This window comes from Mus caroli, unplaced genomic scaffold (genome assembly GCF_978045245.1).
Source record: "Mus caroli unplaced genomic scaffold, Mus_caroli_1 scaffold_14, whole genome shotgun sequence".
Classification (NCBI taxonomy): Eukaryota; Metazoa; Chordata; class Mammalia; order Rodentia; family Muridae; genus Mus; species Mus caroli.
In genome coordinates this window covers 34,206,727-34,223,217 of record NW_028227269.1, presented here as the reverse complement: position 1 = coordinate 34,223,217, position 16,491 = coordinate 34,206,727, and the positions used below count along the sequence as shown (strand labels likewise).

Sequence of the window (16,491 nt, the reverse complement as noted above, 5' to 3'; positions counted from 1 at the left end):
CCTATGTACCAGAGAAGCAGTTATCCCACAAAACAACCTTAAATTTCTACCAATATATAGTAACTAAACAAAACAACCCACCACTCCAGATGCTAACAACCTTAACACATCAAATGAACAAAACTGTCCACCCCAACTTAAGGGATCGGGAGGACAATCTTTTTAGAATTGTTTCCTGCTGAGTTGGGAAGAAGAATTTGTGTTTGGGGCCCAAAGGGAAAGGGAAAATAGTCTGAAAAAAAAAAAAAAAGCTAAGTGTAGCATTTGTTTCTCCAGTCTCTGTGTTGTCTGTCCTGTAGAAGCATGATCCAGTCTTTGTGTGACTGATGACTCAGGCTAGCCCTTTTGAAGTTGCATGCATTCTTTTGGAGAAATCGGTAACAGACTGTCTGTGAATCACCTAGGCTATTTGCTTTGTGAAGACATTCATGTTCCAACTGATAAGAGATTTTCCCTGGTCTTTATAAGTTTGGCTGCTATCCAGATTATTTTTTCATTCCCTGTAGATATATAAGCATATATCCCCATCTTAAAACTATTGCAGTTTTCCATTCTAATGTACACATCCTTAGAGTATATTAATTGGCTTAGTTCCTCAGGTTTTTTCAATAACCGAGTGTCTCTCAGCTGCTATTGTAGCCTAACTTATTAAGAAAATTGTTAACAAAGCATTATTTAGGTTTTTACTCTCCTTTTGTGTTTAATAAGCTTCTCTTCTGAGGCACAATTGGCTCTTTTTATAACCGCTTGTCCTGTAGGATTGAGTGGTGCATCAGTGATATACTTTACATTGTAATATCCAAAGAATTGCTTCATCTTATTGGATACATAAGTGGGAGCTTTATCAGTTTTAATTTGTGCAGGTATTTCTAATATGTGTAATCACACAGTCAGCCTTTTTAGAACTTAAAGCCGTTGCCCATTGGAACTCTGATTACATGTCATTAGTATGGTATGTATATCTTTGTTTTCCAATGCTGGTTTAAAATGATGGCTGGTTCATAGAGCATAGAACTAAGAGTTGCTGTTGACATTAGGACATGGCCACTACTTAAACCAAAAGCCACCTGCTTCACGTGTTCGCAATCCAAAGTGTCTATAGAAGGCTGTATCTTTGAGTATTTGCTTAAGTCTTTTATATCTTTCCTGTGTACTCAATGAATTCAGATATCAAATGGTAGCTTTTCTTTTTTTTTTTTTTTTTTTTTTTTTTCTCTACATGCACATGCATATGAAAGCCCAAGGTTAGGAATCATCCTTTATAGCTCTTCCAAGTTACTCAGTGAGACAAGCGAGGTCTCAGTCAAAACCAAAGCTTGCTCAGATGACGACACTGGCTAGCTCACTTGCTCTAGGGAATCCCATGTTCCCGTTTTCTTAATAGCCACTGGGTATTTTATGTAGCTTCTGGAACTCTTAAGTTCTGGTCTTTATAACAACTGAACTCTCTCTCCAGCCCTTTTAGATCTAAGTTTCTATAGTTGATTTCCATTGTAGCTGTATACCATTTAGAACAAGAAGAGATTTGCAAATCTGTGGAAGTGAGGGGCAAGTGGGTACACCGCTGAGATGGTAGATGCACTGCAAATGCAAAGTGTCTGCCTCAGGTGCTGCCTGTGCTTCCAGCTGAGAAACATTGGCCAAGCCAATCTGCCTTGCGATAGGGCAAATGCATTCCTCCTGTTTGATTTAAAGCCTCTTGTGAACTCTGTTTACATGCTCTGGTATGGACCGTGGCCCCAGACATCACCAGGCCATGTTATACACTGCCAACTTTCACTACATACTGAATTTTGTGTTACCATTTATACACATCATTCGTCAGTGTAGAATCCAAGAAAGCTATATATAGTATGGTAAATGTGTGTGTGTGTGTGGGGGGGGTGTTGTTATACATGTTAATTTATGGTTACTAAGCAGCATATTGTGCCTTTCACCTCCATGAATATTACATTGGTGGTGATTTGAATACAGCCCAGCAGTGTTAAAGAATATTGAGCTCCAGTGTCTGTGGACACAAATCCTGTGTCCTGCTCTGTTTAATTAGCAAAGCGTCAAGGAATTAAAGGCTAGATGATAGTAAGGATCTTAGCAGATGAGGAGAATGTTGTAGTTAACATTTCGCTGTATGTAAATCATGGGTCTTTACTTCCATCTGTCTTTTTTTTTTTTTTAGATCTTGTCAATTAAATTAACAATTGCTATTTTCTAAATTAATATTACAGAATGTTCTAGCATGACTTTTAGTATTCACTGGTTATCGTGAATTTTATCATTACACTGGCAGCAATAATGGTCAGCAAGTGTGTCACACATCACTGTGTTGCTTGGTCCTGTGGAACCATGCCATTATAACTGCTCATGCGGGCAGCTCCTTTGCATAGACAATTCAAGTTCTCGTATCACAACTGTATGATGTATTCTGAGTTGTCAGTGGCCTCCTGGCAGCTCTCTTAACCCTACTGTCTTTGTTGCTGTTTTTATTTCCTTCCCCTCTTACTAGATTGCTAGATGTTCCTTTCCACCACTCTTTCACTCCTCCCCACTGGCCCTGCAAAGGTGTTGAAGTATCTGCCCACAGACCATCGATGACTCTCTTGAGGGCTTAATTACAATCAATAGCCAGTGTAGCTCTGCAGCCCAAATGTCATCCTTCACACTGTGTCAATACATACAGCAGGCAGGAAAGTAGGGCAAAATCTTGGGCATAGTTAGTCCAGGTGTACAACCCCAGATGACTTTAAAACCAGATTTATGGTATAATTGATGAACTAAGACAAGTTCCTTCCTTCAATGTGAATCCTTTGTTAAACAACCAGTTGGGCAGGAATTTCCTTCATACCAAAGAGTTTTCCTATTGTTCTTAGCCTTTCCTCAAAAAATACTTTTCTTTTCTCTTTTACCCCTATCTTGAGAAAACCTCACAACAAGGGATCTATTTTCTTTTGCTTCTACTACCTTGAAAAGTAGTGGTGTTCCAAAACGTAGAAGTAGCAGTTAATGCGTGCTTCTAATTTGATGAAAAGAAACAGAAAAAAAAAACAGTTTAAATGCAAGTATACATCAGTGTGTGACAAGTGTATCTGGTGTGTGTGTGAAAGAATGCAATTTTTAAAACATTTCCCTCCTCAGGGAAAAGTCTGTAGCATCAAGGTCAGATTGTCCAGTTCTGTCATTTTTACCATGAAAGAAAAATTAGTCCAGAGGTTTGAGAAGATTAACATCTTAATATAATGTTGTTCCAGGTGGTTGTGTTCATTAATTAATGTACACTGGGTACATAGGTTGACCTAAGGAAAATAGATTCTTTCAAGAGCCTACTTCTCTAAAATAACTTTACTTATAAAACCATTTGCTCGATTCTAAAAGAGTCTGTAAGCAAGAAATTCTCATTTGCCTACGTCCAGTAACAAAACTGGCTGTGTGACCTTTTCACCCAATCACAAATTAAAAGCTAAAGCACACAAATTTAGCAAGGGACTGATAAGGAGATAACGCCAGTCTCCTCATTGCTGTACCCAAGGTGCAGAGCACAATAGCTTATTGTAAAACTATATGCTTATAGGAGAGGCATCACTCGAACATGGGCCACTCAAACCCCTCTTAACCAAAATGAAATAGCAGTGAAAAACAGAAATGCTTAATGCTCTGATCCTGCCCTTGAAGTCAATCAGTGCTTATGGGAGCCATTGTTACAACTTACGGGAACCTGGAAATTGAACTCTCATCAAAAGGCACTCTGGTTCCAGTCCAATTCTTCTAGCAAAACAAATAAGAGAATAAAATACTGTTCCAACCAATGCAGGTACTTGATGACTAAGAACAAGTTCAAGGCGTCAGTACAGACTATTAATCACATATGGGAAATTGTGTTAATGAAAGAGGAAATGGTTTTAGAAACATTCCTGCGCCCTCAATAAAAGTCAAAAATGTCCATAAGAATTGGTTAATATGGTTGACACCACAGTTGGGACGAATAACCCACTCCAGCAGACTCGTCATCTATAAAGTTGGATCTTGCACTAAGAGTTAGCTCAATGATTAATAACTTGAGCTTCACGGGATCTGACATCCTCTTCTGTCTCTGTGGTTATCAGCACTCATGTGTGCACAGAGACACATATATAAGTAACTGAAAAAAGTAATACGAAAACAAAGAGTTGAGTCTGTATAATCCTACAGTTGCGTGAACGAAGTCCAGCAAGGCATTTACCAGTCTTTAAAAAGTTATGGCCCAATGTGGGAAGCAGCAGAAGTGCCACTGTGAATAATGGAATTCATTTCACTGGATAGAAGTTAGTTTTCATGGTTAAGTACCCACTTTGGAAAGAATAGGTTTATAACGCCAGAATCTAGTGAAGGCTGGGACATGGAGCAGGTGTGGTCAGTGTATGATGTGGAGCAGCTTATTTGGATTGTCCTGATTGGAACCTGTCTTGATTGATACATGCGCATCCAATGGGATTTTTTACATCTACTCCTCAGGGTTTTCCTTGTTCCTCTCTTCATATTTTGGCGTTGTCCCTCCACTGCGTCCTAACTGTAATAATTTGTCTTCATAGCCCCTGGAGGAACACGCATAGACGATGGTGACAAGACCAAGATGACCAACCACTGTGTGTTTTCAGCAAATGAAGATCATGAAACCATCCGAAACTATGCTCAGGTAGTATCTGGCTTGGAAAGAATGCCAGGGTGTTGGATCCCAAGGCCTTGAACGAAGTGGCAGGGAAAGAGCTCCCAATAACAGGGCCAGATGGAGTCTTAAATGTGGGCAAATACACAGTTGCATTCCTAGTGGAACAGAAAGCATTAAAAGTACCACAGCTTTGTCCCCTCATCTACAAGACTTCAGGTGCCGACTGCAGCTGGATTTTCGCTGCACAGCCATCTTAATTTTTTGGAGAAAACAGTTTTGCTCCTTCTTATCATACCAAGGTTGCCTATTCCCTTTGGCCCATTGTTTTTACTTCTTGGTCTTAAGACATCTTGTGGCCATACTTGAGCATGTATGAAAGAGCAACTACTGTGATTATCATCACAGTATTTCTTATAATAATACTAAGGAGGGAAATTGATGTAAAACTCAATGGAAAGTTTTATGGTTGATATTAACAGAATACACACTATGCACCAATTAAAGAAAATGAAGAGGGCTGGAGAGATTGCACAGTGGTCAAGACCACTGGCTACTCTTCTACAAGACCTGGGTTTAATTTTCAGCACCCATGTGACAGCTTACAACTCAAGTCCCAGGGACTCAGACGACCCCTCCTGGCCTCTAGGGTACCAGCATGCACATGATGCACAGACATACATACATACAGGCAAAACACTAATACACAAAAATAAAACAAACCAATTTTTTAAAGATCATAAAGAGTAAGAAGGGGCTATGAGTGTAATTTGGCTGGTAGAGTACTTGCCTAGCGTGCATATAGCCCAGGCTTGATCGCCTGGCACTGCATAAAGTGGGTGGACACCTGGAACACACGTGCAGTCTCAGCACTGTGGAGGTAGACATGGGCAGATCAGAAATTCAAAGGCATCCTCAGCGACATAGGGAGTTGACCAGTAAGGATTTCATTGGACCCAGTCTCAAAATTGAATAAGAGTTGAAAAGATACTTGTATAGCATAACACCTATGAGAGATTCATGAGTCAATAATAAAAGGAGATAACTTATGCTTTCTAAGGAAGGATGCATAGAGACATTTCAAAGGAGAAGAAACAAATCTCCATTAAATGTTTGCAAGTATGTTCAAATTCACTGCGTTTTAGGGCAATATTAAATCAAATTATAGAGTGTTAGTTTGCCCACATTAGCTTAGTTTTAAAAAAAAAATAGTGAATTTTAAGGCCCAGTGAAAGGTTGGGGAGCCATCAGCTACAAATACAGATAACTAGACCTACTATTTCTATTCTGGTTCTATATGGATGGACTCTTCAAAAGTCTGATCTGGCAGTGTGACTCAGTGGAGAACATGGATTTACATGGCTTGCACTAGCTTTACTACCAAAATAGGGAAAAAGATTTTTTTTTTTTTCATGAAGCAGAAGATTAAGCAGACAGGAATAAATTGCTCAGACACTGGTCTGTCCTTTAGATGTCTTTGTTGCTACTGTGTATATAAGAGCGATAAACACTCGAGAAGGCATAGGTTTAAATACTAACACTCAGTTCCATAGCTCATCTCATTGATTTGGGGCTGGGTCTCATAGCCCAGGCTGACTTCAAATCCCCAATGTGCGGCTTATTGCACAGCCACAGCTAGAAGCTTCATAATTCCTAAGTCTGATTTCGTTGGTACCTAATTGCCAGTCCATTGTCTACCATAGAATTGAATTTTCAGCATCAAATTGCTGCAGATCATTATTTGAATTCCAATGAAAACAGATTAAAACGAAACAAAACTGGAAGTCATAAGATTTAGTACAGTTTGCCTTTTTATCCTGTCTTAGTAGGCTGGTGTCTTTAAGCAAGTGAGTCCATTTTTCATATTTGATATGAAGGAAGATCTTTTGGGGTTCTGATGACTCGAGGTAAAGACAACTGCAGTGAACCTGATGATCTGAGTTCAATCCCTTGGACTCATTTGGCAGAAGGAAAGAAGCAATTCTCAAAAGTTTTCCTCAGGACTTCACATGAGTATAATAATATTTGTACACTCACACAGAAAGAAGGATGGATGTATAATTTTTTATAAAACCAAAGATCTTCTGGTCTGTGTTTGGGCTTTTAAATTGTTGCTTATTTATAGATTGATAGAAAACGCTAGCCAGTGGGGGTGCTCAGGCAGAAGAAAAAAATCAAATAAAAAGAGTGTTTGAGTTGGAAATTAATTTTATATAAGCTATATACATTTACTTGGCAAACCCTTTCATAGTATGGTGACTGAAAACCTGAGGTGATTTTAGACAGTTGTTCTTGGTCTTCTTAGTTATATGAAGAAGCACAACAAAATGTTAGAAGTATGTTATATGGATATTAGAGACAGCAACAACTGGGTTCAGACATATCTATGGTTACTAAAGATAATCAGGACTTACAAGATTCCTGGTTCAGTGAAAGGATCATTCGTGTACAGTAGGGATTGTGAGGCCAATCATTCTTCATAGCTAAGTAGATTATGTTTTTTGTTCATCTACCAAAAACATGTTTGTGATCCATCTGGATAGTAGTGTGCCCTGAACTCTGCTCTCTCGCCCATGTCACTGGCTCAGTGATTTTATTTGTAACCCCTCTGTTTCAGACATATTCAAGGTCTGTATGTGGAGGGTTATAAATCCTATTTTATTTTCACCGACATTTGTTTATTGTTTCTTTTAAATTTTTTTCATTTTAGATTGTATTTGTGGTTTTTAATGTGTTTATTTTATGTGTTTGTGTAAGGATATATGTACAAGTGCAGGAGCCCTTTAAGACCAGAAACATTTCCATTCCTCTATAGAGCTACAGGCGCTTTTGAGCGTCCCAACATGGATGCTGTGAATTCAACTCAGTCCTCTGAAAACGCAGCAAGCACTCTTAACCTTGGATCTATGTCTCCAGCCCCTGTTTCTATTCTTCAGTTTGCTGTATCCTATGTATGGATTTGATCTTATTTTTCCTGGGGTCATGGTACCTCTTCTGAAGTGCTTCTGGTTCTCATGTCTTAGTATGAGTACATTTATCTTGTTATTATTGTAGATCTATGGTAGATTTCCACCCTTCTGTCTGTGACCTTTAAAATTATTTGCATAATTCAATGATTCTGCTTTATATTTAGGTCTTCAATAAACTCATCAGGAGATACAAGTATTTGGAAAAGGCATTTGAAGATGAAATGAAAAAGGTAAATTCAAGGATCTAAGGAAGAAGAATACTGAACTTGGAGTCAACATGGGCTGCAAAACAAGACCATATCTAAAAAACAAACCACATACCCACAGAGAGAGAGAGACAGACAGGCAGACAGGCAGACACAGACACACACAGAGATAACGCATACACACAGAGAATTTTTAACTTTAACCCTCTTACTTTCTGGCATGAGGTGATGTCTTTTGTTTGTTTAGGGCTTACTAGACACAGAATAGAAGTCAAAGGCTCTCATTAAGCTTCTTCCACTCAGTGTAAATACCTAAGGAATGACATCTCTCTCAGAGATGGGAGGGGATGCCAGGGATGGGGAGTTAGTGTGTCCTACCAATGTTACAGAGCTGGTTAGAGAATCATGTCACCCGCATGTTAAAACAAAGCTATGTTAATAACGGGAACTTTGCGTTGGTGTTGAGTGATGAAAACTCAGTCAAGTCTCTGCTGGGATTGGGGTCCCCTGAGGAATCTTGGCATCATACCTGAGAAATGATGACATTGAGAAAATTTAGTCATAGCACAAAGCAGAGGAGACTTGGGGAAGGGAGGACCACAGCCCACAGCTCTGAGGACTTAAAAGTCACGGTGAAGAGGGACATAAAATCCCCTTTGCTTTGACTTGTTTCAGACTTTCTAAGTAACCCTCTCTCGTGCTCTAAAATGTTAAGGTTTGAAGTATTGGGGTGCACACATCTCCCCCTCCTAAAGTCGAGTCTTTTCAAATTCTATTTAGAAATTCCTTTATCTCATATCTCCCATTGCCTCCTTACCAAAGATAGTGGTTAAACCATGATCCAAGAAATCATGTGTTTGATTCTGGTGTTGTAAAAATGTAGACAGCTCTTCTCCCTCAAAGGTCTTCCTGCAGACTCCTTTTCTGCTATGTTTTGTGTTTCAAAAAGTTCTATTCTTATGGCTGGAGGATGAGACCTATGACTCAGCAGTTAGAATACTTGCTGCTCTTGCAAAGGGCTGGAGGTTAACTCCTAGCCCTCATATCAGGTGACTTACAACAACGTGCAACTCGAGTTCCAGTGCCTGACACCTACCTTCTTCCAGCCTTCCAGACACCAGTATATATATATATATATATATATATATATATATATATATATATATACACACACACCACATTTACATGTAAATCAATTTAAAAAAAATAAAATGTTATTCTTTGCAAAAATATATGCCATGGTGAGGAAGTGATTGCCCTGTGGGGGTGGGGGAGGATGTGAAAGTCAGTATATCTCAGAAAACATGTTTGTTGTGTGCTTCCTCTTCTCCATGTACATAGCTAAGAGTGCATCGTGTATACACACCGTTCCCCAAATGTCCCTTATCGTGACTATTTGTAGCTACATGTGTATGAACCCACAGGAAAGGACTGTGTCAGACAGCATTCCTTTCTACACTATCATTTATGATTGAACATGTGTTTCCAGAATCTGCTAACTGCACTCACTATATGGTGACCTACTTCATACCTAGGCATGGGTGGATGACTTCATTGCATTGTCATTTATCTTCCTACCTTGTTGTCTGGGTTCATACATAATGTGTTTCTTTCTGTCTCTCTTTTTCACCTGCAGCTTCTCCTCTTCCTTAAAGCATTTTCTGAAGCAGAGCAGACAAAGTTGGCAATGCTGTCTGGGATCCTGCTGGGCAATGGGACCCTCCCAGCCACCATCCTCACCAGTCTCTTCACGGACAGCTTAGTCAAAGAAGGTACTTAGCGCTTACCGCATGTGTGATGGAAAAGAAAGGGAACACAACACACAACAAACAGGGAGAAAGACTGTCTGCCCTCCATGTAAGAGTGTGTTTGTGCGCGTGCGTGTGTGCGCGTGTGCATGCACGTGCGCATGTGTGTGCTCATACTGCCCAGCAATGATGTTTTTAAAGTACATGTTCACTATAAGGAATTAGAAGAAGAACGTGCACACCTATTATATATGGGCATTTGACTTCTACTTGCAGATTGTGGATACCTTGAAATTGATTAGATCCAAACCTTTTTTCCCAGCTCAGAGGCTGCTCTTTGTGTGAATAACACATCATTTTGCCCTTTTGCCCTTGGAGATAAAATGCCAGCCAGTAAAGAAAGTAGAAGTCAGAAATTTCCCATTTCCCCATTCCCCACCCTTCCCCCACAAACAAAAAACCTAAACTGTTACCGCCTTGGGTCTGTGGAGCTGGTCAGGAGGCTGAAGCCTAAGGGTCAGTGCAAGTTCAAGGCCAGCTTGGGCTACATACTTCCAGGCCAGCCTGAACAACAGAGCAGTACCCTCCCTAATGAAATAAAATAGGCAAAGACAGGGCAGGAGTCCTTCTGGGGTATTCATCTTAGTCACGTTTTTAAGACATTCTAGGGGAGATAGCTCACTGGCTAGGAGCACTTGCTGCTCTGGCGGAAAACCAGAGTTCCTTTCCCAGCCTCTCACCACTGCCTGTAGCCACAGTTCCAGGCCACCCTACACTCTCTGACCTTGGACATACGCACACGCACATGGGCAAGCATACACATAAATAATAAAATATCTGTTTTTAAAGAAAGGCATTCATTGTCCAAAAGACAATGAATAATTTCAAAGTCAAGAATGCTGCAACAGAAAGGGGCTTGTGCGAAAAATGTGAAAGTGTTAAGAGTTTGGCAGGCACTACTGAAGTAATTGATTATGGAATGAAACAAAAGTGGGCTGTTCTCTTGTAGGAGGATAATGCTATGCAAATTACAGTTTAACGCAAAACAGTTATTTTCCTAAAAAAAATAAATTAAAAAGGCGCTTTTGTGAGAACATCTGTTTCTTCTGGGGAGTTTTTCTCCTGCGTGTAGGAAGGCCCAGCTTCATTCATGCCCATAGTGAGGGGGCTTATAGTTCTCTTGTAGCTAAGAAAAAAAAAAAAATTAAGAGACAGGTGGCATTATGCTGACCATCTACAGTGTTTGGCTTATAATTCTGGAATCACTAGTACATTGTTAATACTGGGCTATTTAACTGAATATCATTCTAAAAAGAATTTAGGAACCTTTGTGTACCTTATGTTGTTAGCCTTTTTTTTTTTTTTTTTTTTTTTTTTTGCACAGAAAAAGAAGGTACTCTATATGCTGATAATACTGAATTACCTAAGCCATCACAACAGAAAATAACTAACTTACTAGTTAATGTCAAACCTAAGTGAGAGGCTAATAGCACTTTCTGCTCCTGTCAAAGATGAGGACTCAGTTCCCAACAGCAGCATGCAGGTCATAACCTGCAACCCTGTTGCTTCAGGGGACCCGGTGCCCTCTTCTGGCTGTGACCATTCTAGAATGTAGGTGGTAGTTGTATGGCTCAGGGTATTCACTGTTTCTGTGGTTGAAATTGGGTTATCGGAAAACGGGAAGGAAAACGCCTTTGCTATGGGAGTGGCCTTGGGTTTACGTCATGGTTTTCCCTCATACTTCACCATCATTAGAAACTAGATGTTTAACTTTGATTCCTAATTGAGGATGGACTAAGAAAGTATACCTTTGCTCAACTCCTAAGCAGTAACCATTAAAGTGAATAGAATCGTTCTGCTCACTAGAAGAGTAACTACAAAATCATTCCAGGTTTTCCATCAAGAGTCTCGTTTAATACAAAGTGCTAGGCTTAAATATACTTTTTTTTTTTTTTTTTTTTTTTTTGGTTAGGTTCTAAAGTTCAATCATGCTTTGCTTCCTACAATTACAATACAGATTATAGAATAATCTCATTTTTACGTCATTACCTTAATTATATTGAGGTGATATTGATTTTTGTGAACTATGAATAATGTTTAAAGTTTGGGCGGTTCTCAAATGACAAAGCACCTGTAGACCTGGCTTTCTCCTCCAACTTCACAAAAAGAAAAATCATCTTAAAAAATAGTCAGCATAAGATTCTTGACCTTATATAATACATACACATATTTCTTTTTTTTTTTCTAAGATTTATTTATTATATGTAAGTACACTGTAGCTGTCTTCATACACACCAGAAGAGGGCGCCAGATCTCGTTAGGGATGGTTGTGAGCCACCATGTGGTTGCTGGGATTTGAACTCTGGACCTTCGGAAGAGCAGTCGGGTGCTCTTACCCACTGAGCCATCTCACCAGCCCCCACATATTTCTTTAGAAGTGGAAGTTCACTTCCACAGAACACATGTGTTGATCGTGGACAACGTAGATTCAACTGTCTTCTATGTAGATCTTTTATGTAGATGCTAGGCATTGAACATGTGTTATCAGGCTTGCATAAGCACCATTAACTGCTCAGCCATGTTGCCTGCCCACCCATATTTCTTTAAATGAAATAATAAGTTATAAAGATAGGGCAAACTTCAGAATAAATAGGAATATCATTCGTGCCATAGACCTCATCTAAAGAGTGGTTTCCCCGGTCATTTTCAAGATTCTTCAGATCAGCCACGTGTCTCCCTTCTTATTTGTTCAGCAGAATGTCACTTAACATAGGCTCAGGAGCTTTGCCAGCAATATGATGCAGCCATGGCCACTGAAATAATGGAGGAGGAGGAAGTGCCAAGACTGGGGCTAAAGAAATCAGCCTGGTATGACCAAAGTAGGAGTTGTTTTAGAAAGCAGTAAAGGAGACATTGGCAATTGCTCTCTGCCACCAATACTAGGCAGAATGTTCAACTTAGGAAAATCAGTTCAATAATTCAACTACGCCATAAGTTTTCATCATATGCAATATCAATTTAAAATTGGAAATCAGAAGCTTTTATAGAAAACTTATCTGCTAGCTAGCTAATTGTTTATTTTTGGAAGTAATCAAGATTCAAATATGGGTAAGGGATTGAGTGGTTTCTTGATTAACATCCAAACATCTATCAAAACTACTTTTTAAAATTCTAGAAGTGTTTAATTTTCAGCAGCCCTGATGTTGTGAATTAATATAAGAATTTATTTTACTTTTTTTTTTTTTTTTTTTGTCCAAAGAGAAACATCCATTGAAAGGCTGGTGATCATCCATATTAGTAGTTCTCTTCGGTCACTATCAGTTCTTCCTGGCATCACTTAACAAGTCAGCTGTCAACAGAACTACACTCTTTTCCATTCAGTTGCTGAGGCAGGAGAATTGTGTGTTCCTGGCTAACCCGAGCTACGCAGCAAGACCCTAACTCTAACAAAACAAAACAACAACAAAAAGAAATTAGAAATTATAAGTTGAATCTTACATAGCTTCTCAGATCCATCCGCCTATCCAGATGACGTCAGCACCCACCTCAATTCCTGTGGCCATTCCAGAGCCACACCCCTGCCATGGAGCTCTCTGGGCTCTCCCACATCAAACTGGGGCTTCCTCTGCCTTTTTACTTATGGCATGATATGAAGGTGTCATGAAAGGGATGAATGGAGTGGAAAGCCTTCTGTCTTTCCTGGGCTCTCTGGAGTAAATTTATTGGCCCGTTCTTTGACATCCTTTGCCTGAGTCTCTTGGTGAGAATTGCCACGGTCTTCGTACAAATGCAGTGGGCCTGTTGATGCTGAGCATTGGATGTTTCCACAGGTCTGATTGTTCCATTTTCTAGTAAAAGCAACACAGAATAGATGGCACAAATAACCAGCATCGGTGTGAGCTTCAGCCATTCTCTGCCATTTTTTTGATCATAGATCAAAAAGTTTGTCCTGATACATTCTATACTGTTAGTCTCCAGTAGTCAGCCTGAATTTGCTAAGTACAGCTTTATCCCTCTAAATATAAAAGTTTACAAACCTTGACAACAAAACTATTTAGTTTATCAGATGAGCTATTGGCACCCTGAGTTCTCTCAATTAGTGCTTTTCCAATGCTTTTTAGGTATATTATAGTTAAATAGCCAGAAACCATGTAGAAACCCAGGCCTGGTGACACATGTTTGTAATTCCAGTGCTGCGAAGCAGAAACAAGAAGGTCCCTGGGGCTTAATGTCCAATAAACCTAGCCTAACTGGGGAGCCTTAGGTCACGGAAGAGACCCTGTCTCATCAAACAAGATGAAGAGCTAATAGTACTGGGGCCTGCCCTTATGCTAGCACTCAGAAAACAGAGGCAGGCAGATCTCTGTGAGTTTGAGATCATCCTGGTCTACAGAGCTAGCTCAAGGACAGCCAATGCTACACAAGAAACCCTGTCTTGAGCAAAAGAAAATACAGCCAGCCAAACAAGATGAGGAACATCTAGGAACTCAGTGTTGACCTCTGGCCTCTATACACACATGCACACATTTAGTAAATATGAAGAAATGAATTAAGTACTTGAATAATTAAGTTATACCAGACTGGAATCAGTACTCTTGCTGGGGAAATAATTTTGTTGTTTTCCCGATAGAGTTTCTCAGTGTAGTTCTGCCTGTCCTGGAGCTTGCTCTGTAGACAAAGCTGGCCTTAACTGAAGAGATCTACCTGCCTTTGCCTTGAAAGTACTTGGATTAAAGGCATGCATCACTACTGCCTGGCTAAAAACTATTTTCATTGTTGAGTTTGTTGTCATTGGTATTCCTTTTTGTTTTTGTAAGTGGAATATCACCATGTAGCCCTGCCTGTCCTCACACCTACTGCGTAGATCCAGTTGTTCTGCCTCTTAGAGCAATGCTCCTGCCTCCACTTCCTGTTGCTGGCATCAAGGGCATGAGCCACTATGCCTGGGTTCTTGCTCATGAAGACTTTTTTTTTTTTTGTATGAATAGAGAGCTGTGCATGTAGGTCTGTCTACCTTTCCCTGTCTCCCGGGATCAAATCCTTTAGCTGTTACTGGTTTCTGGAAGCCTGTGAGAAGTTTGCATCCTCACAAGTGGTCTCTGGTACCCAGGAATGACATTCTCACTTTCTTTTAACAGGCATCGCAGCCTCATTCGCTGTCAAGCTTTTCAAAGCCTGGATGGCAGAGAAAGATGCCAATTCTGTTACCTCTTCACTGAGAAAAGCCAACTTAGACAAGAGGCTGCTTGTAAGTGGTTTTTGCATCAAGCTTGTAAGCATGACTGGTGTCAGGGTGGTGTCATGTCAGTGACATACCAGGGTCTCTGCTGAACTGGAGTGTGTTCCCTTTATTTCTTATTATCATAGAGAAACAAATTCTATTTTAGTCTTATATACCCTCTAATATATTTTAAATAAATGAAGTACCCTCTAGGCCAAGCATAAGGAACACTTCTGGGAATGGAGGAAGACTTTTCTAGAGAGGATTACCTGGGGAGGGGTGAGGCTGTATAATGCTAGGACCATCTTGTGAGGTAGCGAACTGCATGGAGTAATGAGGGGAAAGGAAGAAGCAGCTGATGTTGGCATGCCCTTTCTCTGCTTCCCGATTGGCTCTGTGAACCAAACCACTCCCACCAACACCATCCCCCAACTGTGAGCCAAATTAAACCCTTCTCTTAAAGTTTCTTTCTCTCATATGCGTGGTCATAGCCACTTTTACAAACTTACAAGAGAAATCAACACTCAAGTTTGGAAGATTGTTGACATGGTATTAATATTTTATCAACAGTAAAGCATTTTCCTTACAGCTGTAGTGGTATTTCAGTGGTACAGGGCTTGCCTGACACACTCAAAGCCATCCCAGTTGCAATCCCCAGAGTAATAAAACAAACTAACACTTTCTTTAGTATCAAATAACTATTTGCAAAACTAAAGGTTTTTTTTTTTAACTATGTGTTTAAAAACTAATGTATTAAAAAAAAAACAAACTCATTCTCAACAAATAAGATATTTGTGATATTGAGTAGGAATTATATTACGCCTTTCTTTAGTGGGCAGGGGTCATGCATTCCCTGATGCACAGACAGAGATCAGGACAACTTGTAGGAGTTTTTTCTTCTACTGTGTTGTTATAGGGATCAAGCTCAGATTGGTGGGCTTTGCGGCGAGCCTATTTACCCAGCGAGCCTTCCTGCCACACCCACCATAGCATTTTTGACGAGCCTGTGAGTTGTCCATGAATTAGCTATATCTTGTCTAGTCACAGCTGGGTTCCACATGTCTTTTCATCTCAGGAACAAGACTGAAGGATCTCCCATTTAGGACATTGTGTCTGCATGGCATAGGACAGAAACACAGGTCACAAACTGAAGTCCTCAGGCACATTAAAAACCTACCTGCAGGCTGGGCGTGGTGGCGCACACCTTTAATCCCAGCACTCGGGAGGCAGAGGCAGGTGGATTTCTGAGTTCGAGGCCAGCCTGGTCTACAAAGTGAGTTCCAGGACAGCCGGGACTATAGAGAAACCCTGTCTCAAAAAACCAAAAAAAAAAAAAAAACCTACCTGCAATTGGCCCCGATAGAGACGCAGCTCAGTGGTTAAGAGTGCCTACTGTTCTTGCAAAGGGTCCAGCACTCATGTCAGGAAGAGGTAGTTCACAGTCACCTGTAATTCCATCTCCAGAGGCTCCAACGCCCTCTTCTGGTCTCATGTGCATATATCTACACTCTGACACATGTGCATAAATACCATTTTAAATAAAAATTAGGAGAAAGGTCACTGGCAAGTCTGGAAAATAGTAGGACATTTAGCCTCTGTCTGCAGCACTGAGGGAGGGGTTCTGTTGGTCCACTTTGACAGAGAGGAAGTTGGCGATTGGGAACAAAGATAGAATCTATCACAAATTGCCACAAAAGACTCAAAATCTGCT

General features: G+C 40.1%; 1 protein-coding gene across 2 annotated transcripts in view; it reads left to right on the top strand.

Annotated features, from left to right (window-relative positions):
- The window catches only part of Bzw2 (basic leucine zipper and W2 domains 2), a 60,476-nt gene that overhangs the window by 28,233 nt on the left and 15,752 nt on the right, over positions 1-16,491 (top strand). For both annotated transcript variants that reach the window (XM_085830306.1, XM_021178745.3), the window contains 4 exons: positions 4,563-4,666; positions 7,770-7,835; positions 9,448-9,583; positions 14,698-14,807. In XM_085830306.1, the coding sequence (XP_085686432.1) occupies positions 4,563-4,666; positions 7,770-7,835; positions 9,448-9,583; positions 14,698-14,807 (416 nt within the window). The remainder of the gene's footprint in view (positions 1-4,562; positions 4,667-7,769; positions 7,836-9,447; positions 9,584-14,697; positions 14,808-16,491) is intronic.